Source organism: Anopheles moucheti, chromosome 2 (genome assembly GCF_943734755.1).
Source record: "Anopheles moucheti chromosome 2, idAnoMoucSN_F20_07, whole genome shotgun sequence".
In the NCBI taxonomy this organism is placed as follows: Eukaryota; Metazoa; Arthropoda; class Insecta; order Diptera; family Culicidae; genus Anopheles; species Anopheles moucheti.
Window position 1 is genome coordinate 92,234,403 of NC_069140.1, and position 24,844 is coordinate 92,259,246.

Genomic DNA, 24,844 nt, shown 5'->3' on the forward strand with positions numbered 1-24,844 from the left:
CAAACCACACAAGGAACAACGGAACAGCTTCCTCAGGTTTGCTTTCTACACTCACGGTCGGTCACAATCCGTTATCGTTCTTTGCTTTTCCCTTTTCCTGAGTTATCAACCACTTTTTTAAAAATTGTTTTTAGTTCTTTCTGATGCTGATCGAGCACTCGATCGAGCCGGTCCCCGGGCTGGCAAGTTTGTTGATAGCACACGCTTTTCCACCGCCAAAAGAGCGGTTTGCTCGGTCACGACGCACTCACGCACCGGAAAGCACAGAACAAACGTGTTTTCGGTCAAAAGCACCAACTAATTGGGCAGCAACGTTTTTAAAACCGCGCGGGTATGTTTTTTTGTTTCAAACAAACTTTTCCCTCTCTCTCTCTCTCTTATAATTTTCACCCTACGATTGTTGGGCAATTAGCTAGCTTTCCTTTTGCGGCAGAACGGTAGTAAAAACAAGGGCGCACCAACGCGGTTAGCAACGGCTACGGAAAAATGTGGCGCGCGGTATGCGTCCGCTCGGTAACGATGCTTTCGTTGAAGTAAATGTTCATTTTCCTCATTATTTAATCCACACGCATTCGGCATATCTTGGCGCCAGGGTTGAGCAACCGTACCGGCATCTTGCAGTATGCTCTGGAAACAATTTTGTTCGAAGTGATTCGGATACTTTCACGGATTGTTCGATTGAGTGGATCTGTTGATGGCAGAATTTTAATGAAGAAAAATATTATCATTTTGTAAATACTTGCATTCTGTCAACAATAACATTTATATGACTAGTATTGCAACAACAAACCTACAGCAAAACCGCAAAACAATATCTCTTACTGCTGAATATTGTAGCGGAAGGTATTTTATAAAAGTTTTATATAAATACTTAATGAAACTAATCACATAATAATCACATCTCAGTGCATTCACTCCGTGAGTTTAAAATCCCTGCCCTCATGAACACCGATGCTTCCATCTCGCTTTTTCCACTGTATCACCTTCCACGCCATACGTGCCCTTCCTTTCTAAACAATTTTTGTGCACGAATTTTATGAAAGATATTTAGCATGTTTGGAAGCTATTTTGTGCCGATAAATAAAAGCATAATTTTGTGAAACTATTCATATATAAATCGTTCGATATTATGATTTATCATCACTGTACAATTATAATTTTAACATTGTGATGAACTGTGACATGACGCTTGAATGAACACTCTGGATGAACCGCCTGGAAATGGGTTGACGTATCATGCAAAGCTTTTGGTTAGCTTTCGTCAATATCACCGGAGCTTTCATGTGTTTGAATTATGCCACTTTACTATCAACGAAACAGTACTTTACAAAACTGTATAAATTAAGTTACATATTTAACTTATTTAACCATCGTGGACAAATAATGCTTGGTGCAAAAATATTCGAATTTTGAATAGCACGTTTCCGTCAGGAACATTTTCATTTAAGTAAATGTGTTTTAAAACATATATCAATATATTTAAATTATATCACCAAAATATACAATTAATAGTTATTGTACTTTATAAAACATTTTAATCCTTAATATGGTTTTTCCGCCCGTTATTAAACTTTTAAATAATTCAACTGATATAATTATAATACATGGACAGTTACTCAACAAGTTAGATGATTTTTTTATGTAAAAACTTAAAACACTTCTAAATTTAATCGGTGACACCAGAATACGCAATGAATTATATTTTGAATATATTACAATCACAAACAAAGTACGGAGAATGTCTATTTTGCAATATTGTAATTGAAGTATAGTGCTAAACTTAATGGGACATAAAGATTTGAGACATACCATTTTTCTAATTTCAGAATAGTAATTTAATTTTTACTATTTACTTTAAAGAGTTTTAATTACTCTTTTTAAGCACTTGCACACTTAAATACTTTTAAAACAAAGCTTTTACTTTTTGAATACACTCACCTGAATGTTTCGATAAATGCAATACGGGGAAAACCATCCCGGCCGACCGATAGCTTCGGGGTACATACCATCAACAGCTGCGTGGTGTGCTCCCGCTGTTACACTTGCACCTGTGCTCGGTAGATTTTGTTTTCTTCCCGCAATCAAAACGCGGCCACGATCATCAAGATACGATACGGCACAAATATTCCCCTGAACGATGTACGTAACCCTGATAAGCACATCCGCTAGTACCACAGCAGCGGCGCTTCCTTTTCTTTCGCCCACAACGGGTGGCACGGGCATTCGCGTGCTGCGCATCATGCACAACCACACGCTGGCGGTCATTCTCTGGCCAACCGAGCCGCCAATTGAGGCTCCATGGTTTTTTGTATTGTAGAAGTTTTGCATTGATTTAGTATAGATATATTTCTTCTCAATTAGCTCTTCCGATTACGATCAACATCAGGTCACACACACACGCACACGCTGGCATGTACTTGCCTTATGTCACTCGATGTGCAGGTGTACGGTAATAAATAAAATATCCTCTTGTTAACACAAACACGCACGTTAGCGCTACGAAAGCAACGAAAAGCATCAACTACACGAATGCACATAATCTTATCCTTCTTTTAAGCCCTGGGCTAGTTAGATCGGTACGGTGGTTCTACATGTTAAAGGATTGTTAAAGTAGCAGTGGATGTAAATAAAAAAAATGCTTCAAATATACAATTCCTGCACAAAATTAATATATGAATATGATCAATTACGGTTGTTACAATGGCAAGAGGAGGGTGTTCGATTAGTTCCAACAAATCGTTATCCTGCTTTCAAAACGTTTAATGATTGAGTGTGTTTATATATGGTTGCTCCTGGATTAAGCAGCTAACAAATAACAGGGATAGATTTGATGTGCACATTAACAATTCCACTTGCCCGTCCAAAGCTCCGCTATCTTACATCTTTGTTCACAACCTGTTTTAAGACCTTTTTTCTCTCTTTCCTGGCTTTTGAGTATACTGTGACAAACTAGCAAACATTGTTTTTTTTTTAAATACGCAATAGCAGTTACAATAAACAAATGCACAGCAACGGTAGTAATACGATAGTGACGAAAAAAAAAACAAAACATAATTTAAAAAGAAAATATGTAAAATTGGACATGTACAGATGACGACCGATCTTAGACACGCGTTAGGTAACCCAGCTGGTACCACTGTATCGTTTCGCGACGTAAATCTATTTCGGCAAGCGGTAGCTCAACGCCACCAAGGAATGCATTCTCTTGCAGCGAATCATGCGACCAGATCGTCACCTGCAGCACCTTCCTCTGGATAAACTCGAGCGGGAGCCGGTATTCCAACTGGAAGAGGGAAGAGAACAGATGCTTACTGGACGCCAATATCGCGCAATCGGTGTACACACTTACCGTTTCCATAAAGCTAGGATTGCAGTTCTTCCGCACCACTTTGGTTTTGCGCTTGGTCTCTTTCGAGGGGTCCGGCTTAAGGTACACCTTAACGTACGTGTTTGGCGGCTGTCCACCGGGCGTGTTTGGCAGCGAGAGCACATGGTGGATCATCACGATCAGTGTGTCCCGGTGGTATTGCATTGAAATCTTTATCTTGCCACCAACCTGTGGCGGCTGGCCGTCTTCGATCGCTGCCGGTGTACCTACACGCGAAACAGACAACAAACATTCGTTAGTAAAAATGGCACCCAAGGTAACTGGTGTTCCCTCCTCCCCCGGCGCACCTTTCACTTTGGCCGAATTGATATCGGCTTCCTGTTGGTCGCGCAACAGCGGATGGAAGAAGGTGTAAACTAGATCGGAATGTGCTATTTCATCTGCCGAGTTAAACAACGAGATGAGAAACTGGCGAATCTCTGGAAGACGACGTTCGGCGACCACCTTGACGTTCGAGCGACCGACATGGATGCCGGACGGCAGACTGAAACGGGAACATAGATAAAAGAAAAGTTAGAACATTGTCAAAAATTGAAAAAAATAAACCCGAAGAACCACACGAGAAACATCCTACACACACGTTTCGAGTGAATGTCATCATTTCAGGTACTTATTATCAAAGCGCCGCCCAAAGCACCGACGAGGATGGTATAAGGCAATTGCGAAAAAAAACACTTGTCAATTAAGATAGCGAGACTTGCTCCAACATTTAACCAGCTCTAGCTTAAAAACCTCACAGAGTAAGTGAGGTGACTCTGTCCTTCCGTCTTTCACAATCTTTCAGTAACAAGTTCTTCTAATGTCTACTTAAGCTAGGCTCTTTATAAGCTGGTAAAATTAATAAAGAATACATCATAATAGGACTTTGCCGATATTCTATTGATGTATCTTTTCCATATCTGTGTATTACTTTAATTGCTGGACATATCTGGAAGTTTTGTCACATTCCAAACAATGCGCATTATCTTTATTTCGCCCCCGAAAATTGTGATCCGGGGTATAAAATCTCTTGAAAGCTAAACAAACTCATCCAACGTATTGGATCCCCGATCGGCACACACAAAACGTGTGTTCATCCCCGGGACTCTATTTTCGCGCTACACCTTACAACAACTTTGATATCGACCATCATCGTTAGTCGTTCGTCGTCGCCGGTTATTTCATTGAAACAATTCCATGATAAGATATCGGCGGCATGCGATCGACCGCCAAATCAACGCACCTTCCTCAACGCACGACATTGTGATGAAGGGGGTGGTGGTTCCTTTACGATACCATTATCTATAGGAAGAAGCACATAGCCAACGACCGGGCAAATTGACCGACGAACTTGGGCTGATAATCAGTCGTATAGTGTCATCGCGCACGGAAGGTTCTACGGATATTTTTTTTTTTTGAGCAGTCGAGCTGCTAAACGTGACGTACAATTCTTCGCAAGAGTCTTCACAGTTAACATACAATGGGTTTGAAGTTGAAATGGTTTCGACGAAGGATCACCTTCGACGGGATGCCATCGGCACCGGAACGGGACATTCGTCGAAAGGAGGTACAGAGGACAGACGAAAGACCCATAGAAATGCGGATCTTACCCTATTGTATGGTTTGTATTTTCTATCTCCCACAGGCAACGACGGGAACAGTGATCGGCGTGTATAGACAAAGTGCACACTTCGAGGATTACATTGAGCCGGTACGTTCGTCTTATTGGGAACCTCCACCACAAGCGATTGCTCGTGCCAGTAAGTATGAGGAAGCATTTATATTACACCAGAGTTGCTAACGGCAACACATTCCATTTCCAATTCTCACTTTGTCAGCAATTCGTTCGAACGGTAATGTACCAACCACGTCTACAAACAGTCCATCCAACTCCTACTCTTCTTCCTCCTCCACGTTACGGGCTAGGGTAACGGCGCAACGTGCCTCACGGGTACCTCAGATGCCCGTACCCGCACCCACCGGAATCTCCTCCGTTAGCAGACCTCCCTCAATGGGCAATGTCGTCATTGAGTCTGATAGCCATGATAAGATAGTACGTCCTCCGGTCGAACGATTGCAGCTTAATGCCGACTACGAAACTCCGCCGGAGCCGAACTATGCCGCACCGAAACCACCCGCTAGAAAGGGTGTTTCCAAGGCGAAGTCGTTGGGGAATTTAACCAATGGTAACGACTCCCTCGCGGAGGATGCTAACAATGCCAAACATTACGGGGAAGAGCTCCACGTACTGCGCTCACCTCAATCGGTTGAGGTTTTAAGTGATCCGTATGGACGAACTGCAGCACCATCACCACCTGCATCGCCTATTCATGTAGTGCCAATTGCACCGATTCCAAGATCGACCTCCAGTAACTCTTTGCCAACGCGTGAGCCAACTGTTCCTGTGAATCCTGCAGTTAGCGAAGAACCTGATTATATCATTCCGCTTGCTTCCGAGGAACCGTTCGATGAGCCGATCTATGATTCCTTCAATGCTATCTTCGAGCGTGTGAATGTTCGCAAACCTGTCAGTCCAGGTTCAGTAAGATCCAATACTTCAACAAGACCTGAAACATCATCACCTCTACCGGCACGGGTGGCATTGATAACGGCTGAAGATGATACGATATTCGAGCGTGTAAATATTTCTAACTACCCCACTCGAGACTCACAGCAATCGACTAGTACACGTACGCGGACGCCTTCACCTTCACCTTCACCATCAGTCTCACCGTCACCGTCACCATCACCTCCACCGCAGCAGAGACCAATACCTCAAGTAACTTCCGTACCAGTTCCACCAACGTCACCTCCGCAACCGAAATCTATTCTTAAAAAACGTGCTCCACCACCGCCACAAACTCCGGTGGAAGCTACTTCCAGCATGGTCGAGTTTACCAACGAAGAACTTCCGACCATTCCAACACCTCCCCCACGCTCAATACGGGTTACCACTAAAAATGACTCTCCGGTAACACCAACGGAGCAAAAGAAGAACGCATTCCCCACAGTGGACAATGAAACTTCAAATGCGAAGTCGAACGGAATAGAACCCGATTCCGATTCCGACGATGACTTCAACTGGGATTTTGTGCAAAAACATAGATCCAGTATTAATCAAACGGTAGCCGCACAAACACAAATCGATCCGGATGTATTGAGAAACGCACCGGCTTCCCTGCGGGCCGGGATGACACAGGCGGTACCATCACCACGCAACCTTCCCGAACCGATCGCCCAACCTCGGACACTTCGGGGTATGCGTAATCAAAGGGTACACGCACAGCTAGCAAACGCTAACGGGAATACACCAGTAATGCAAATTCCACCCCCAAGAGCACGTGCCAGTGACTCAAACGCATCGGAAACATCGGCGTAGAGCACGAAAAACAACCACCCTTTGAACCGCAAGCGTGTCCAAACAGAATGACGAATAAATGTTTATGAAGCTTATCTGCTGTCGAACGACTTTTTGACGAAAAGAAATAATTGAAGGTGTATTGAGTTAAGCCAAGGCTCACACAAAGGGTGAAGCGACAGACAACACGGGGTGGGCAAAACGTGAGACGCACCAAAATACTGACTCATTGAGTATGAGTCATGGCGGTTGACACATTAAAAAAACGCTAATATCTCTATATCAAATTATCAGCAAACGGAATGATATCATGCCATCATGGCATGCGCGGCCAGATTGTTGATACCAAACTCCTACACCAAAAACCATCAGAGCACGCTACCATCGTATGCACTTACCTATGCAATTTGGCGAGCGGAAAATGCATGCAGAGCTTCTGATGGAACTCGCAAAATTCCTTGTACGAACGAAACAGATAGGCTGCATCTGGCTGATGTTGTCGCTCTACCCGCAGAATGTACGTATAATACTTTTCTTGATCGTAACGCTTCTGATACCCGTGTACGTAAACCGTCTTTAAGCGCCCGTCCTGGGCCATCCTGTAAATACAGCAAAAAGAAACCGTTTTGAAACTGTCGAATAAAGCCAGAAGCATGTCGAGAACCTACGTGTAAACCCGTGGTATGAAGCTCAGCAACTCGCCGTCGCCGGTTTCGGCCGAGAACTTCATCTGTGCGATGTTGTGCAGGAAGAAGTTAAACTGCGTGAACCACGACTTGAGCGATATGTGTATCATCTTCGCGAACGTTGCCGCCGCTTCCGGGTTCGATTGGCCCGGTAGTAGCGCGTTGCGCACGTAGTTGACCGCCTCGACCGTTACGCCCGGTATGCCGGACGTGGTCATCAGCGCGAACATGTGCAGCAGCAGATCACTGTGCCGCCGGACGATGTTGAACGCGGTACAGCACAGATCGACGAACTGGTGGAACTTTGCCGATGGACGATCGCCACCGTTTATCACATACGCCATATCGGACGTTAGCACGAATGGCGTTCGATCACTGAAAGGACATTCAATAGATTTAATCATTAAAATGCTGCCACAAAAGGGTTGTTTTGCAGGGTTTTAGGAGTTGAAATTTTAAATTTCACCATTTCTGGATTCTTTTCAATTTGACAACTTAACATCGATTTCAGGCAACACTTTAGAGAAAGTTAAGCACCGAATTAAGTCCCGGAAGTTGGGAAAAATATCACACCTAACTCGACATATTCAAGTTCAACTTGAAAAGAATCCATAAATGGCTCCAACTGGAACTCGAAACTCCCTAAAGTATTCACTACATACCGTTTAAAATTGCCAAACATCTGCGCATCACCGAGAAACTTGCCGAAATCGATGTGAAACAGATGGCCGGACGTTTTTAGCATAATGTTATCGTTATGCCTATCACAAATGCCGAGAATGTAGGTTGCCACCGAGTAGCCGGCGCACGAGCGCGTAAAATTCTCAACCGCCCGCTGATACTCGAGCTGGCTTGGGTTTTGCTTCGCCAGCCACTCGGCAATCGATTTGTCCTTGAACGAACCGGTAACGCCCCACTCCACCTGTATCTTCCGGAGCGTTTCCGAATCCGAAACCAGCTCGATCATGCCGCGCTTGTACGCGGTCGGCACACAGTTGAACGTGACCATCTTCAGATCGAGCCCTTCCCTCAGCCACATCTTGTCCATAATGCGCACCATCTGGATGGTGAGCGCGTCCTGCTGCAGATCATCACCCGCCTTAAATATGGCCGGTACCACCACCTTATCCGGGCCGGCGAAATTTATCTTCAACGGCAGCGTGTTCGAGTTAAAGTAGTTGCAACTGCGCACCACGACACCGGTCACCTCGGCACCGGGTTCGAGCGGCAATACGGTCGGGCTGTCGATCAGCATCTGGTTGACGGACTCGAGACCTTGCTTCAGCACCTGCAGACGGTGCGAATCTTTCGCCAGTTTTACGCTCTGCGCCACTTCGCCCAGCTTCTTGCACATCATGTTCTGCGAGAGGAACCGGCCGGTGAGCTTTTCGCCACAGATTGCGAGCAGTGCGCGCAGCATTAGCTGGTTGCGCCGGTGGTAACGCGCTTGGTTCATGAGCACCGCATCGCAAGCCGTCTCCTGAGCATCGATCATGTTTTGGGGCGCTTCGCCGGGAAGGCTGTGCAACAGCAACCAGTACAGATGGTGGGCGATCCTCGGGGATTCGAGCGATTTCCGCAACAGCAACATTGCCAACGGTGAGCCTTCGTACGTGTCGTGCTTGAGCGCCTGCAGCAACTGTGGCAAGTAGTCAACGAACTCGTCATTCGCCATCGCTGCTATCCATTCCACTGCCTGCCGACGTACCTCCAGGTCGGGATAGCGCGGTAGCAGCAACTCGAGTGCCTGCACGGGACTTAGCACCGTCCACGACTTTATGAGCGCGTGCAGATCCGCCAGACAGGCATAATCCCAGCTGTGTGCTGCGTGCAGAATCTTCGGCAGTGCGTGCGGGAATCGATGCAGATAGTGGCGCTTCTCCCACAGCACTTCACGCTTTTCCAGCTTATCCGGTGAGTAACCCTGCTCGGCCGTATCAATCAGCTCCTGCTGCAGGTTGCGATCGAGGCTGGTAAAATCCAGCTGTACCACCGGCGGTAAATTTCGTATCGGTTCCGGAAACACTACCGCACCACCGTAGCTCGGTATTTCGATGCCAAGTATTGGGTAGCTGCCGCCAATCGGGTACGTACCCTTGGACGGTGCCGGGCCAAAGAATTTATCCGTCGTCGGGGGCCACATCGGCACGAGGTACGAACCCTGCACCATTTTGCGCTCGAAGTCGAAAAACTGCAACGAACCCCAGCCCAGCTCCACCTTCGTCATGCGCCCTTCCGGACCAGCGGAATCGTTCACGCCCGGTGGTGCAACGGCCCCAGTGGAGGAGGAGCCTCCATCATTGCCACCCTCCACCGGTTCCCGGGTACACCCGTACAGTACCAGTACGAGGCGTGCCTCGCGCGGTAACGTGCACACCGGATTGCGGAACATAATCCACGAGTTGAACGTTAGGCGCGGATAAATGCCGGACAGTTCGTTCGAACACTGCACCACGTACGGTTCACTGATGTACCTTGCACCGTGATAGATTTGCACACCAAGGTTGTATTCGTCATGCCGCCAATGCATCGGTGGTCGATGCAGACAGGACACGTTCACCATCACCGCCTGCGAGATGTTGCAGATCGAGATCGGGTTCGCATTGTACTCGGGCACATTAACGCAAAAATTCACCCGGAACGCTTGCGCGTAGATCTCGAGCAGGCTCTGGATGGCGTGCCGTACCTCGTTACACCGGTAGCGGATCTGTTCCGCGACCGTACGCGGGCGCAGCTTTACCTCCGCATAGTCACCACTTTCCGACACGATCGCTAAGCTACCGTTGCTGTACGTTTCGTCGTCCACCACGCTGTCTCGGTAGCTAAACACGGTCTGCCCATGATCACAGCAAGCCCGCAGATCATCGATCGATTTCGCGATGTCGAGTGTATCGAGCGGTCCGAGCAGGTTGCAGATAGCCTTAACCGCCTGTATCACACCGGAACACGTCAGTATGGTGCGCCCGGACGGTCCATCGTCTGCCGAGGACTGCAGCTTTTCAATTTCCGCCTCGAGCGTCTCCAGCAGTATCATTAAATCATCGTACCCGATCGCATTCGTCGTTTCCTTCGGCAGCAGATGCTCCAAACGCATCTCGGCCTCGCGCGCATCGTCCTGCCCGGTGCGAGCAATCACCTTCATTGTGCGTGCCGTTTTCGGTACAAATCCCAGCTGTACGTCGTGCTCGAGCTTGATGCTATCGTGCACACACTGGAGCTGGTTAAGGCGCGTCCGCACGCACAGTATCTCCTGGATGCCGATCGCTTTCAGCGCATAATCGCTCACCGTGTTGCAGATCTTGCCCTCGAGCGCACAGTACACCTGGGCAATCACATGTTCCACCGTCGTCGTAACTGGAGCGAGAAAGTAACGGATCAAAAATACAATCCGGAAAGATGCCAGGAAATCGGCTGTACTCACTATCACAGGTAAATGGTATCGGTGGTCCATAGCCATCAATTTGTCCCTTCGTTTGATCGCCACCAGCGAAACAATCGAGTGCCGGATGTACCAGCAGCTTGATGCTCGTTCCCTCCACGTGACGGCTTTCGAACTCCGCAGCGACAATATGTCCAACGTTTGTAGTTTGATCATCATTTCGATATTGTGCTACAATGAGGCAATAAATTACAAAATTATCAACTGTTCTAACGATGGCCTTCACATCAAACAGCTAACCTCTGAGCTGTTTCACCATATTGTAGAAAGCAATCAGTTCCTTATCGTAGCTCTTCGCAATCACCACATTCTCGTACAGCTTGTAGGGTGTAGCCCGTCGCTCGACGCCACTCGCCGGGGCTAGCTTCCGTTGCATGATCTCGTAATTGGACTGCTCATCCGGTTGGCCAGCCGGAACACCGCGCAGCATCGTGTGGTAATAGCCGCCGGTTAGATTGCGCGGTGGAAGCGGTGGCGGTGTGCCATCTTCTCCGGCCACCGGCGAACAGGTGGAAGCTTCTACCGGCGACGTGGCCCAACCGTACGAGCAACTCCCGGACAGGGAACCGCTCGGTGTACCGGGTGGCAGTACGCCAACCGCACCGTACAGTGAAGCCGGCGGCGATAGCGGCGTGGCCGTTTTATCCGACAGTGAGCGATTGACGACGGCTTCATACACCGGATCGGAGTACTGCGTACCGCCGGAGTAGATGTAATCGAACGGATCGTAATCTTCATAGTAGGTGGAGGCCGTGTCATCTGTTGGGAGTATTAAAAAGGGAAATTTGTTAGCGAGCACAGAAATCCGCAGTAAAGCTATTCCCTCAACGAAGGTGAAATTCCGAAGCAAATAGTTCCAAACCTTCTGACTTTCTTCTAGCCTTTGCAGCACTGAACGATCTACGCGCGCGTAACAATTTCATCATTTTGTTCACACAATTCGTTCGTTTGCAACATTCCAATCGAACAGTAAAACATATACGGCCAGCATTGCTACTGTGAGAGGGAAGAGAATACTAGCTTTATTACGTTTTTGGGGGAGTTTCTTATCGTTTTGTTGTACTAAGTTCTCCTTACACAAACAGTACGTTCGACGGTTTCGTTAGGATTGATTCGCCTATACACTACACTATACACCTGCGCACTTGGTTATCAACGAGTAACTCAAGTGCTAGACGCTGGCGGTATACTTTAAACGTCTAGAGTAAAAACGCCCTATTCTTCTTTCCCGTTAAACCTAACTAACGGCAAACGATAAAGCACGCATACGTTACCACTTCTTCCTCCTGCTTCACTCCTTATTAGTTTCGTATAAAAGGCACACATTTTCTAAGGACACACATATGCTTTCTTGTGTTTTGAAGAAGTTTGTTTTCCAACAGAATAAAAGAAAATAATTATTTCACCCAATTCTAGCACCATCCGGCGGCTCAGTAAACGACCGCCAAGGCGCAACCCGAAGCAGAAGCTCTTTAACTGATAAACTATGATAAAGGTAATGTGCGCTCGATTTTATGGTAAGAACATAAGCAGAAGGTTATGGTTTACTAGTGCTACTATACAATTATATAAACCTAAACTCTAACACAGAGCAGCTTTAACTACAACACAAAGAACTGTCCCTTTTGCAGCGAAGAGAAAGAAAGCTAAACATTAGCAAACAACAAATACTTCAACTTAAATGCGCGTCGTACATCCATTCACGAATCGAACGGAAACACAAAAGCCTTATCCACTCGTACAAAGCGTACGAGTACGTTTGCGTAATTAAATCTCTCACTCCACTTGAGGAAATGACAACCGCGGGGGGAAAAAAAGCAACAGTAAAATCAGCTATCAGCGGTTCAGAAGCCGGCACTAATAAGCCGCACACATTTTGCGCGGAACTGCACGTCCGCGTGCGCGCATTCGTTTCCCGCCAGTTGCGCTGTTGCAGTTGCAGCTTTAAACGATAATTATTATGTACGCGCGGAGGTGTAAGCGCGCACTTTGTCAAACACGAAAGCGAGACCTACCGGGGGCACCGGCAAGTTTGTTGCCGTTTTGTCGTCTACAAGGCGAATCTACTTGTGGGTTTTAGTGTTATTTAAAGCATATCGTGAATATTTCGTGTGCATGTTTGTGCTTCGTTTTAGTGCTAATATAGCTAACCAAGTACTCGTTTGGGTTGTGTTTTCTTTTAAACTTTTGCACGATAGCCTAAAGCGATTGTATAAAATTGAAAAAGAAAATGGTCCAACAATTGAATTTAATGTTTTAATTTGCAAACTTAACACTTTCCTGGTGAAACAAACGTATTTCCTCGATACCCTGCTTCAACCTACTAGAAACTTAACTTGTGTAAACGTTTGAGCAATGGCAGTGCTATGCTAATACTTAAAGTTTCCTATTATTGTCCCGTTACTCGTCCTCTCTCTCTATCTCTCTTCCCTCTCCATAAACTGGCCTCTCAGTGTAATTTTGTTTAGTGTGTGCGGAATCGATCGCAACGATTACTCGGTAGTTTAATGTGCGATTTTACCTTTATCCTCGTCCGCACTGCTGCCGCTGGATGAACGATTGCCACACAGCAGCGGATCGAACGCTTCCAACACCGATACGCGCGGATTGTCCTCAAAGCCGAGATCGATCAGATCCGCACCCTTGGCACCAAGTCGGAGTTGCGCCGGATCACTTTTGGGCCGCAGCACAACACCGCTCGTACCTTCCCTTGCCGGGGACGGATGGCGTTTGAGCGCGTTCGTAACGATGCTGTGGGGTTGGGAGTATGACCGTCCTGCTGTGCCCAACTTTGGCACGTGTACCAGTGCCGATTCTGGGTTCGAAACCGATGGTGCCGCTGCTGATGCTCCATTCATGCCGGAGGTTTGCAGTGAGGGATACAGTGGCGTTCCGGGAGTTACACCGTATACCGGTGCCGGTGATGTGGAATGCGGTGCCGATTGAGGTAGTGATGCTGAATGGGTGGGCGCGTATGGTACCGATGCGTACGATGGCATACCGGGGTATAGGGTGGGAGCTGGTGCAACCGTACCGGGGTATACCGGTGGCGCAACCATGGCTGCGGGTCCTCCAGCCGTAGCAACGGCGTACAGTGGTGGACTATTGTACAGCCGGTGCAGTTCCTCCGGTGTGAGTGGTTTGGGTTTCGATGTTTGACTATTGTACGGTACCAGCTGCATCGAGGTGGCATTATACGGTCCCTGTAGATGTGAGACGGGTGGCATTCCCACAGGTTGATATGCCGCCTGTTGGAAGCCGTAACTTGCAGCCGACATGCTGAGGCTACGTTGCGTTTTAAAGCCCTGCTCGGCGTACTGTCCCCCTGCGGCCGGTGGCTGTGTTTGAAGTCTAAAATGAAAACCAAAGACGTATTGTTATCAAGCCACCAAGCAAAAAAAAAGTCGACTCACGTACCGATGCATCTGTTCGACCAGTTCCTTTAGATTGTTCCGTGCTTCCTCTTTCGGATCCGGTGGCTTCGGTACGGCATTGAACGATATTAGATCCGCTTCGTCCTGCCCATTGCTGGCCGGTTGCGTTTGCGGTGCTTGTAAGCCGGGATTGCGACAGTCACTGTGTCGTCGTACCGGGCCTGATGAACCGGACGGCAACTCCAAACTATTCCCGGTCGATGTTGGAACTTTGCCAGTACTGCAAGCGACACGCCTTTGCAGATACGCCCGATACTCTTCGAGCGTTTGGGAGACGGCTTTCGGATCGGTGGCCAGCTCCGGTGTCATTTGTCGCTGTTTGGCCCGTATCTTCTCCAGCTCGAGCGTTTCCAGGCTAAGCGCCTTGGCACGCTCAATATCCGCCAGGTACTTCTTTTCAAATTCCGGGTCATGCGGATTCGTTGTCATAATGATGATCTATGTGCGTTGCGTGTATCAATGTGTGATTGTGATGGATATTTCTGCTTTCGTGTTTATATGTACGCTGAAGGCGTAGGTGAGGTCTATCGGTAGGAAAAGGATCAAATCAAAGAGACAAAATATATTATAACGCATTGTAACTCAATTGAACAGAAACATCTTTAACAAACTCGATTTTCCACAACGAATTGGTCGATGATAAAGAAAAATAAACATGTTAAATCACTTTACCGCAGCTAAAACGCAACACCACACTGATTAGCTAGTAACAAGCGTTTATCTGGCTTGCTTTTTCTTCGCTACTTCGTCTGCTTATCGGGTTTGAAGCAAAGTCCGAGCAGGCGTTCAAATGGCAGAGGCAACAAGTGTGCCATTCTTCCATCAGCACGTAATGTATCACCGGAAGGAAATTCCTTCGCTTTTCCTTTTTTTTTCTTTTTCCCCACTGATGTAAACAAAACATCGTGCAAAAAGCCATTCATGCGCTCGGACAAAAATAGTTAAACATCGATGGCATTGAATATGCGTGAGAAACCGATAGGGGTAGGTGGCAGTAGCAGGCGATGAGTGTCCTTCTATCCCCTTTTTCTGCAACTCTAGTTGCCTCTCGCTCTGACTCACACTCTTCTGAGATTGCCGATAATCATAACAATCTCAGCAACGCATCATGATGATGATAGACGGGGCGAGAACAAACAGCGTACGTTCCGATTCAACGACAATCCAAGTACGCTGGGTTGTGTACAAAACGATGAAGAAATGGACGCTTTCACGGTTTGCATATCTCTGCAACCCTGCAACAGACGGCTGCAACATTAAAATGCACAAATTACAAACAGACCACTGGCGCGGCCTTTGACCGGAAAGAGGTCATAGCCGAGCGTATCGTGGGGTTAGGGAGGAACGATGCTTGTTTCTCGTTGCTTCCTTTACGCATCCCTCCTTCACTTTTACATTAGTGTTCCGTTCGTCAAAGTAGGCGCTGGCCGGATTTTATTAATGCACATGGTTAACAACTGCAGCCGGTAATAAACGATCAGAAGAAGACAATTAGATGACTCAAAACAGTAAGAAAAGACATAAAAATTGGTACATACGTGCCGCTATTGCACGAGCTCCCCCCGCATTAGAACTGGATAATTGTTCCTTCCGTTTTGCACATGCATATGATAAAAGATGTGAAACCAAGAGGTTTTTTTTCTTTCCTCACTCTCTCTTCTTATTTCACACGCGAAAAATCGACGTGGAATTGAAACCTGCCGATCCAAAACCAAAAAACTACGCCTCGCCCATTTCGGTGACGGTTTGCCGAAACACAGTACACTTCATCTACCTTGCACAGCACTTCGATTCGGCTATTCGCTAAAGCTTCCCGAATTGATATTTGATGGTAAAATGCAGCATTTTTGTACGCTTTTTTACGAACACTACACCTATTTTATTTACAAAAAACACGAATTTCACGACTGCACTGTGTGGTTTGCGGTGTGGTCTTTGCATTTGACAGCATGGAGTGAATAATTCTTCGCCCAGATAACAATTCAAGAGAGAGCTGTCAAAACGGATTGGCGGCCGGTACCGCGGAAAACGCGGCCCATGTGGAGACGGCCTTACAGTTTTAATATATTTTAATATTAAACAGGTAGCTTCATACCCTATAAAGGGAGACTACAAAAACCTTTTAACCATTCTACTAATTTTCAGCAATTTTCAGCAAACCAACTTCAGCATGTTTATCAACCGTGATCGAACACTTCGATCGGACGGAAATTTTATCCGTAACCTTGAAAATCATGTAACCTTGAAAATTTCGTGTAACTTTTCATGAAATATTTCATAAAACTTTTTATGAAATATTTCATGAAACTTTTCAAGAAATACCAGGTGTCTTCTCTTGAAAAACATGTTCTCGTGGTATCGGAAATCTGAAAACAGCTGTAGTTGTTTGGAAATTAATGAAATGTTACCTCCATGCGTGTTCTTCGCTCCTGTTACTTTTTGATTTTCGTGCTAAAATTTCCATCCGATCAAAGTATTCGATGACGGGCGATAAACGGGTTTGACATGACACCATGGGTTGAGCGCAGTAATGGCTTGGACAATATAAAAATATAAGTTTTTTTTTTACTTTTTGTTCCCGTTGCAATGATAGATTGTTTAAACAGTGAGTTTAAGGAAGTTCAGTGGAAATTTAGATTAAATTTAATAAATGTGCTGTTATATTAAATAAAGGCTTTATTACTTAAAATTTGGCACTCGTGACGCTTGGAAAATTCGTTCAATTTATTAAAAGATGCAGTATTCTTTTATGCTGGAATGAATTCATGATTAATTTCATCAAAACTATTTAAATATATATTATAACAATGATTTTCCATTAAAGATTTTAATATTTACATTTATACCGTTTTTTATGTAGTTAATTATACATTCACCATTAAGATATCATCAATATTTTAAAAGTGTATCGTCTGAAATTTTAGTATTTTTAAAATATAATTCCTTCGTTTATTAAAATTTGCATTTACACCAATGTTTTTTACTATTAGAACGAAAACAAAACTTTAAACTAACCCCATAACACAGTATCAGTAACGATTGCTGACCATTCTCCGGATCGCGCTGCTTCGTTACCCGATCTAGACGAACTGTTTCAGTTCAATGCGTGGTTTTTCCGGCTGTATTACCCACGGTGCTTCCTTTGCCTGTTTCGCAGCACGACGTGCCAGAATGGCCTGATGTTTTTTGCCCTGCGAGTGGGACAGATAGCTGCCATCGTTGTTGTGAAGCTTCCATTCGTACGAGCCGAGATAAAAGCGATGGATGCGATCTCCTGGTATCAGGAGCTTGAAAAAGTGGTAATTTTTGGCGAGTTTTCTGTCTCGATTGACACGGAAAAACATCCTCCTGCGTTGGATGTTCTCCTGGTATCAGGAGCTTGACAAACTGGTAATTATTGGCGAGTTTTCTGTCTCGATCGACACGGAAAATGCATCCTCCTGCGTTGGATGCTCTCCTGGTATCAGGAGCTTGAAAAAGTGGTAATTTTTGGCGAGTTTTCTGTCTCGATTGACACGGAAAAAGCATCCTCCTGCGTTGGATGCTCTCCTGGTATCAGGAGCTTGAAAAACTGGTAATTTTTGGCGAGTTTTCTGTCTCGATTGACACGGACAAAGCATCCTCCTGCGTTGGATGCTCTCCTGGTATCAGGAGCTTGAAAAACTGCTCATTTTTGGCGAGTTTTCTGTCTCGATCGACACGGAAAAAGCATCCTCCTGCGTTGGATGCTCTCCTGGTATCAGGAGCTTGACAAACTGGTAATTTTTGGCGAGTTTTCTGTCTCGATTGACACGGAAAAACATCCTCCTGCGTTGGATGCTCTCCTGGTATCAGGAGCTTGAAAAACTGGTAATTTTTGGCGAGTTTTCTGTCTCGATTGACACGGAAAAGCATCCTCCTGCGTTGGATGCTCTCCTGGTATCAGGAGCTTGACAAACTGGTAATTTTTGGCGAGTTTTCTGTCTCGATTGACATGGAAAAGCATCCTCCTGCTTTGGATGCTCTCCTGGTATCAGGAGCTTGAAAACTGGTAATTTTTGGCGAGTTTTCTGTCTCAATTTACACGGAAAAGCATCCTCCTGCGTTGGATGTTCTCCTGGTATCAGGAGCTTGACAAACTGGTAATTTTTGGCGAGTTTTCTGTCTCGATCTACACGGAAAAAGCATCCTCCTGCTTTGGATGCTCTCCTGGTATCAGGAGCTTGAAAAACTGGTACTTTTTGGCGAGTTTTCTGTCTCGATTGACACGGAAAAAGCATCCTCCTGCGTTGGATGCTCTCCTGGTATCAGGAGCTTGAAAAACTGGTAATTTTTGGCGAGTTTTCTGTCTCGATTGACACGGAAAAGCATCCTCCTGCGTTGGATGCTCTCCTGGTATCAGGAGCTTGAAAAACTGGTAATTTTTGGCGAGTTTTCTGTCTCGACCGATACGGAAAAAGCATCCTCCTGCGTTGGATGCTCTCCTGGTATCAGGAGCTTGACAAACTCGTAATTTTTAGTGAGTTTTCCGTCTCGATCTACACGGAAAAAGCATCCTCCTGCTTTGGATGCTCTCCTGGTATCAGGATCTTGAAAACTGGTCATTTTTGGCGAGTTTTCTGTCTCCATTGACACGAAAAACATTCTCCTGCTTTGGATGCTCTCCTGGTATCAGGAGCTTGAAAAACTGGTAATTTTTGGCGAGTTTTCTGTCTCGATTGACACGGAAAAACATCCTCCTGCGTTGGATGTTCTCCTGGTATCAGGAGCTTGACAAACTGGTAATTTTTGGCGAGTTTTCTGTCTCGATCTACACGGAAAAAGCATCCTCCTGCGTTGGATGCTCTCCTGGTATCAGGAGCTTGACAAACTGGTACTTTTTGGCGAGTTTTCTGTCTCGATTGACACGGAAAAGCATCCTCCTGCGTTGGATGCTCTCCTGGTATCAGGAGCTTGAAAAAGTGGTAATTTTTGGCGAGTTTTCTGTCTCGATTGACACGGAAAAAGCATCCTCCTGCGTTGGATGCTCTCCTGGTATCAGGAGCTTGAAAAACTGGTAATTTTTGGCGAGTTTTCTGTCTCGATTGACACGGAAAAGCATCCTCCTGCGTTGGATGCTCTCCTGGTATCAGGAGCTTGAAAAACTGGTAATTTTTGGCGAGTTTTCTGTCTCGATTGACACGAAAAAGCATCCTCCTGCGTTGGATGCTCTCCTGGTACCAGGAGCTTGAAAAACTGGTAATTTTTGGCGAGTTTTCTGTCTCGATTGACACGGAAAAAGCATCCTCCTGCGTTGGATGCTCTCCTGGTATCAGGAGCTTGAAAAACTGGTAATTTTTGGCGAGTTTTCTGTCTCGATTGACACGGAAAAGCATCCTCCTGCTTTGAATGCTCTCCTGGTATCAGGAGCTTGACAAACTGGTAATTTTTGGCGAGTTTTCTGTCTTGATTGACACGGAAAAGCATCTTCCTGCGTTGGATGCTCTCCTGGTATCAGGAGCTTGAAAAACTGGTAATTTTTGGCGAGTTTTTCTGTCTCGATTGACACGGAAAATGCATCCTCCTGCGTTGGATGCTCTCCTGGTATCAGGAGCTTGAAAAACTGCTCATTTTTGGCGAGTTTTCTGTCTCGATTGACACGGAAAAAGCATCCTCCTGCGTTGGATGCTCTCCTGGTATCAGGAGCTTGACAAACTGGTAATTTTTGGCGAGTTTTCTGTCTCGATTGACACGGAAAAAGCATCCTCCTGCGTTGGATGCTCTCCTGGTATCAGGAGCTTGACAAACTGGTAATTTTTGGCGAGTTTTCTGTCTCGATCTACACGGAAAAAGCATCCTCCTGCGTTGGATGCTCTCCTGGATCAGGAGCTTGAAAAACTGGTAATTTTCGGCGAGTTTTCTGTCTCGATTGACACGGAAAAGCATCCTCCTGCGTTGGATGCTCTCCTGGTATCAGGAGCTTGAAAAACTGGTCATTTTTGGCGAGTTTTCTGTCTCGATTGACACGGAAAAGCATCCTCCTGCGTTGGATGCTCTCCTGGTATCAGGAGCTTGAAAAACTGGTAATTTTTGGCGAGTTTTCTGTCTCGATTGACACGGAAAAGCATCCTCCTGCGTTGGATGCTCTCCTGGTATCAGGAGCTTGAAAAACTGGTAGTTTTTGGCGAGTTTTCTGTCTCGATCGACACGGAAAAAGCATCCTCCTGCGTTGGATGCTCTCCTGGTATCAGGAGCTTGAAAAACTGGTAATTTTTGGCGAGTTTTCTATCTCGATTGACACGGAAAAGCATCCTCCTGCGTTGGATGCTCTCCTGGTATCAGGAGCTTGAAAAACTGGTAATTTTTGGCGAGTTTTCTGTCTCGATTGACACGGAAAAGCATCTTCCTGCGTTGGATGCTCTCCTGGTATCAGGAGCTTGAAAAACTGGTAATTTTTGGCGAGTTTTCTGTCTCGATCTACACGGAAAAAGCATCCTCCTGCGTTGGATGCTCTCCTGGATCAGGAGCTTGACAAACTGGTAATTTTCGGCGAGTTTTCTGTCTCGATTGACACGGAAAAACATTCTCCTGCGTTGGATGCTCTCCTGGTATCAGGAGCTTGAAAAACTGGTAATTTTTGGCGAGTATTCTGTCTCGATTGACACGGAAAAGCATCCTCCTGCGTTGGATGCTCTCCTGGTATCAGGAGCTTGACAAACTGGTAATTTTTGGCGAGTTTTCTGTCTCGATTGACACGGAAAAGCATCCTCCTGCTTTGGATGCTCTCCTGGTATCAGGAGCTTGAAAAACTGGTAATTTTTGGCGAGTTTTCTGTCTCGATTGACACGGAAAAAGCATCCTCCTGCGTTGGATGCTCTCCTGGTATCAGGAGCTTGAAAAACTGGTAATTTTTGGCGAGTTTTCTGTCTCGATTGACACGGAAAAGCATCCTCCTGCGTTGGATGCTCTTCTGGTATCAGGAGCTTGACAAACTGGTAATTTTCGGCGAGTTTTCTGTCTCGATTGACACGGAAAAGCATCCTCCTGCGTTGGATGCTCTCCTGGTATCAGGAGCTTGAAAAACTGCTCATTTTTGACGAGTTTTCTGTCTCGATTGACACGGAAAAGCATCGTCCTGCGTTGGATGCTCTCCTGGTATCAGGAGCTTGACAAACTGGTAATTTTTGGCGAGTTTTCTGTCTCGATTGACACGGAAAAACATCTTCCTGCGTTGGATGTTTTCCTGGTATCAGGAGCTTGACAAACTGGTAAGTTTTGGCGAGTTTTCTGTCTCGATTGACACGGAAAAGCATCCTCCTGCGTTGGATGCTCTCCTGGTATCAGGAGCTTGAAAAACTGCTCATTTTTGGCGAGTTTTCTGTCTCGATTGACACGGAAAAGCATCCTCCTGCGTTGGATGCTCTCCTGGTATCAGGAGCTTGAAAAACTGGTAATTTTTGGCGAGTTTTCTGTCTCGATTGACACGGAAAAAGCATCCTCCTGCGTTGGATGCTCTCCTGGTATCAGGAGCTTGAAAAACTGCTCATTTTTGGCGAGTTTTCTGTCTCGATTGACACGGAAAAGCATCCTCCTGCGTTGGATGCTCTCCTGGTATTAGGAGCTTGAAAAACTGGTCATTTTTGGCGAGTTTTCTGTCTCGATTGACACGGAAAAAGCATCCTCCTGCATTGGATGCTCTCCTGGTATCAGGAGCTTGAAAAACTGGTAATTTTTGGCGAGTTTTCTGTCTCGATTGACACGGAAAAGCATCCTCCTGCGTTGGATGCTCTTCTGGTATCAGGAGCTTGACAAACTGGTAATTTTTTGCGAGTTTTCTGTCTCGATTGACACGGAAAAGCATCCTCCTGCATTGGATGCTCTCCTGGTATCAGGAGCTTGAAAAACTGGTAATTTTTGGCGAGTTTTCTGTCTCGATTGACACGGAAAAGCATCCTCCTGCGTTGGATGCTCTCCTGGTATCAGGAGCTTAAAAAACTGGTAATTTTTGGCGAGTTTTCTGTCTCGATTGACACGGAAAAGCATCCTCCTGCGTTGGATGCTCTCCTGGTATCAGGAGCTTGACAAACTGGTAATTTTTGGCAAGTTTTCTGTCTCGATTGACACGGAAAAACATCTTCCTGCGTTGGATGTTCTCCTGGTATCAGGAGCTTGACAAACTGGTAAGTTTTGGCGAGTTTTCTGTCTCGATTGACACGGAAAAGCATCCTCCTGCGTTGGATGCTCTCCTGGTATCAGGAGCTTGACAAACTGCTCATTTTTGGCGAGTTTTCTGTCTCGATTGACACGGAAAAGCATCCTCCTGCGTTGGATGCTCTCCTGGTATCAGGAGCTTGAAAAACTGGTCATTTTTGGCGAGTTTTCTGTCTCGATTGACACGGAAAAGCATCCTCCTGCGTTGGATGCTCTCCTGGTATCAGGAGCTTGAAAAACTGGTAATTTTTGGCGAGTTTTCTGTCTCGATTGACACGGAAAAGCATCCTCCTGCGTTGGATGCTCTCCTGGTATCAGGAGCTTGACAAACTGCTCATTTTTGGCGAGTTTTCTGTCTCGATTGACACGGAAAAAGCATCCTCCTGCGTTGGATGCTCTCCTGGTATCAGGAGCTTGAAAAACTGGTAATTTTTGGCGAGTTTTCTGTCTCGATTGACACGGAAAAGCATCCTCCTGCGTTGGATGCTCTCCTGGTATCAGGAGCTTGACAAACTGCTCATTTTTGGCGAGTTTTCTGTCTCGATTGACACGGAAAAAGCATCCTCCTGCGTTGGATGCTCTCCTGGTATCAGGAGCTTGAAAAACTGGTAATTTTTGGCGAGTTTTCTGTCTCGATTGACACGGAAAAGCATCCTCCTGCGTTGGATGCTCTTCTGGTATCAGGAGCTTGACAAACTGGTAATTTTTGGCGAGTTTTCTGTCTCGATTGACACGGAAAAGCATCCTCCTGCGTTGGATGCTCTCTTGGTATCAGGAGCTTGACAAACTGGTAATTTTTGGCGAGTTTTCTGTCTCGATTGACACGGAAAAAGCATCCTCCTGCGTTGGATGCTCTCCTGGTATCAGGAGCTTGACAAACTGCTCATTTTTGGCGAGTTTTCTGTCTCGATTGACACGGAAAAGCATCCTCCTGCGTTGGATGCTCTCCTGGTATCAGGAGCTTGAAAAACTGGTAATTTTTGGCGAGTTTTCTGTCTCGATTGACACGGAAAAAGCATCCTCCTGCGTTGGATGCTCTCCTGGTATCAGGAGCTTGAAAAACTGGTAATTTTTGGCGAGTTTTCTGTCTCGATTGACACGGAAAAGCATCCTCCTGCGTTGGATGCTCTTCTGGTATCAGGAGCTTGACAAACTGGTAATTTTTGGCGAGTTTTCTGTCTCGATTGACACGGAAAAGCATCCTCCTGCGTTGGATGCTCTCCTGGTATCAGGAGCTTGAAAAACTGGTAATTTTTGGCGAGTTTTCTGTCTCGATTGACACGGAAAAGCATCCTCCTGCGTTGGATGTTCTCCTGGATCAGGAGCTAAAAAAACTGGTAATTTTTGGCGAGTTTTCTGTCTCGATCGACACGGAAAAGCATCGTCCTGCGTTGGATGCTCTCCTGGTATCAGGAGCTTGACAAACTGCTCATTTTTGGCGAGTTTTCTGTCTCGATTGACACGGAAAAGCATCCTCCTGCGTTGGATGCTCTCCTGGTATCAGGAGCTTGAAAAACTGGTAATTTTTGGCGAGTTTTCTGTCTCGATTGACACGGAAAAAGCATCCTCCTGCGTTGGATGCTCTCCTGGTATCAGGAGCTTGACAAACTGCTCATTTTTGGCGAGTTTTCTGTCTCGATCGACACGGACAAAGCATCCTCCTGCGTTGGATGCTCTCCTGGTATCAGGAGCTTGAAAAACTGCTCATTTTTGGCGAGTTTTCTGTCTCGATTGACACGGAAAAGCATCCTCCTGCGTTGGATGCTCTTCTGGTATCAGGAGCTTGACAAACTGGTAATTTTTGGCGAGTTTTCTGTCTCGATTGACACGGAAAAGCATCTTCCTGCGTTGGATGCTCTCCTGGTATCAGGAGCTTGAAAAACTGGTAATTTTTGGCGAGTTTTCTGTCTCGATTGACACGGAAAAACATCTTCCTGCGTTGGATGTTCTCCTGGTATCAGGAGCTTGACAAACTGGTAAGTTTTGGCGAGTTTTCTGTCTCGATTGACACGGAAAAGCATCCTCCTGCGTTGGATGCTCTCCTGGTATCAGGAGCTTGAAAAACTGGTACTTTTTGGCGAGTTTTCTGTCTCGATTGACACGGAAAAAGCATCCTCCTGCGTTGGATGCTCTCCTGGTATCAGGAGCTTGAAAAACTGGTAATTTTTGGCGAGTTTTCTGTCTCGATTGACACGGAAAAGCATCCTCCTGCGTTGGATGCTCTCCTGGATCAGGAGCTTGAAAACCTGGTAATTTTTGGCGAGTTTTCTGTCTCGATCGACACGGAAAAGCATCGTCCTGCGTTGGATGCTCTCCTGGTATCAGGAGCTTGAAAAACTGCTCATTTTTGACGAGTTTTCTGTCTCGATTGACACGGAAAAAGCATCCTCC

The 24,844-nt window shown here is 46.1% G+C and overlaps 2 protein-coding genes across 4 annotated transcripts; one reads left to right on the forward strand and one right to left on the reverse strand.

Moving 5' to 3' along the window:
- Positions 1–2,327: 2,327 nt before the first annotated feature.
- Positions 2,328–16,187, reverse strand: LOC128307580 (phosphatidylinositol 4-phosphate 3-kinase C2 domain-containing subunit beta). 3 transcript variants are annotated; one of them, XM_053045425.1, is made up of 11 exons: positions 16,059–16,187; positions 14,268–14,808; positions 13,372–14,201; positions 11,091–11,609; positions 10,833–11,021; positions 8,074–10,765; positions 7,394–7,786; positions 7,124–7,324; positions 3,676–3,872; positions 3,350–3,594; positions 2,328–3,283 (listed from the first exon to the last, which is right to left on the reverse strand). In XM_053045425.1, the coding sequence occupies exons 2-11, from the start codon at positions 14,711–14,713 to the stop codon at positions 3,104–3,106; spliced, it is 5,892 nt and encodes a 1,963-aa protein (XP_052901385.1). In that variant the 5' UTR covers positions 14,714–14,808; positions 16,059–16,187; the 3' UTR covers positions 2,328–3,103. The 3 variants fall into 3 exon arrangements, with proteins under 3 accessions (XP_052901385.1, XP_052901375.1, XP_052901394.1); XM_053045415.1 differs by having other exon boundaries at positions 15,823–16,125; XM_053045434.1 differs by lacking the exon at positions 16,059–16,187 and having other exon boundaries at positions 14,268–14,811.
- Positions 4,807–6,810, forward strand: LOC128307914 (uncharacterized). The gene is made up of 3 exons (XM_053045447.1): positions 4,807–4,934; positions 5,013–5,127; positions 5,206–6,810. Exons 1-3 carry the CDS (start codon positions 4,848–4,850, stop codon positions 6,744–6,746), a joined length of 1,743 nt encoding a protein of 580 aa, XP_052901407.1. The 5' UTR covers positions 4,807–4,847; the 3' UTR covers positions 6,747–6,810.
- Positions 16,188–24,844: the final 8,657 nt, after the last annotated feature.

Coding starts and splice junctions, on each gene's coding strand:
- LOC128307914 (XM_053045447.1), top strand. CDS start 4,848: ATGGGTTTGAAGTTGAAATGGTTTCGACGAAGGATCACCTTCGACGGG. Junction 4,935..5,012: donor GGGACATTCGTCGAAAGGAG/GTACAGAGGACA, acceptor TATCTCCCACAG/GCAACGACGGGAACAGTGAT. Junction 5,128..5,205: donor ACAAGCGATTGCTCGTGCCA/GTAAGTATGAGG, acceptor TCACTTTGTCAG/CAATTCGTTCGAACGGTAAT.
- LOC128307580 (XM_053045425.1), bottom strand. CDS start 14,713: ATGACAACGAATCCGCATGACCCGGAATTTGAAAAGAAGTACCTGGCG. Junction 7,787..8,073: donor ATGTTTGGCAATTTTAAACG/GTATGTAGTGAA, acceptor ATGTCCTTTCAG/TGATCGAACGCCATTCGTGC. Junction 3,595..3,675: donor CAATTCGGCCAAAGTGAAAG/GTGCGCCGGGGG, acceptor TTTCGCGTGTAG/GTACACCGGCAGCGATCGAA.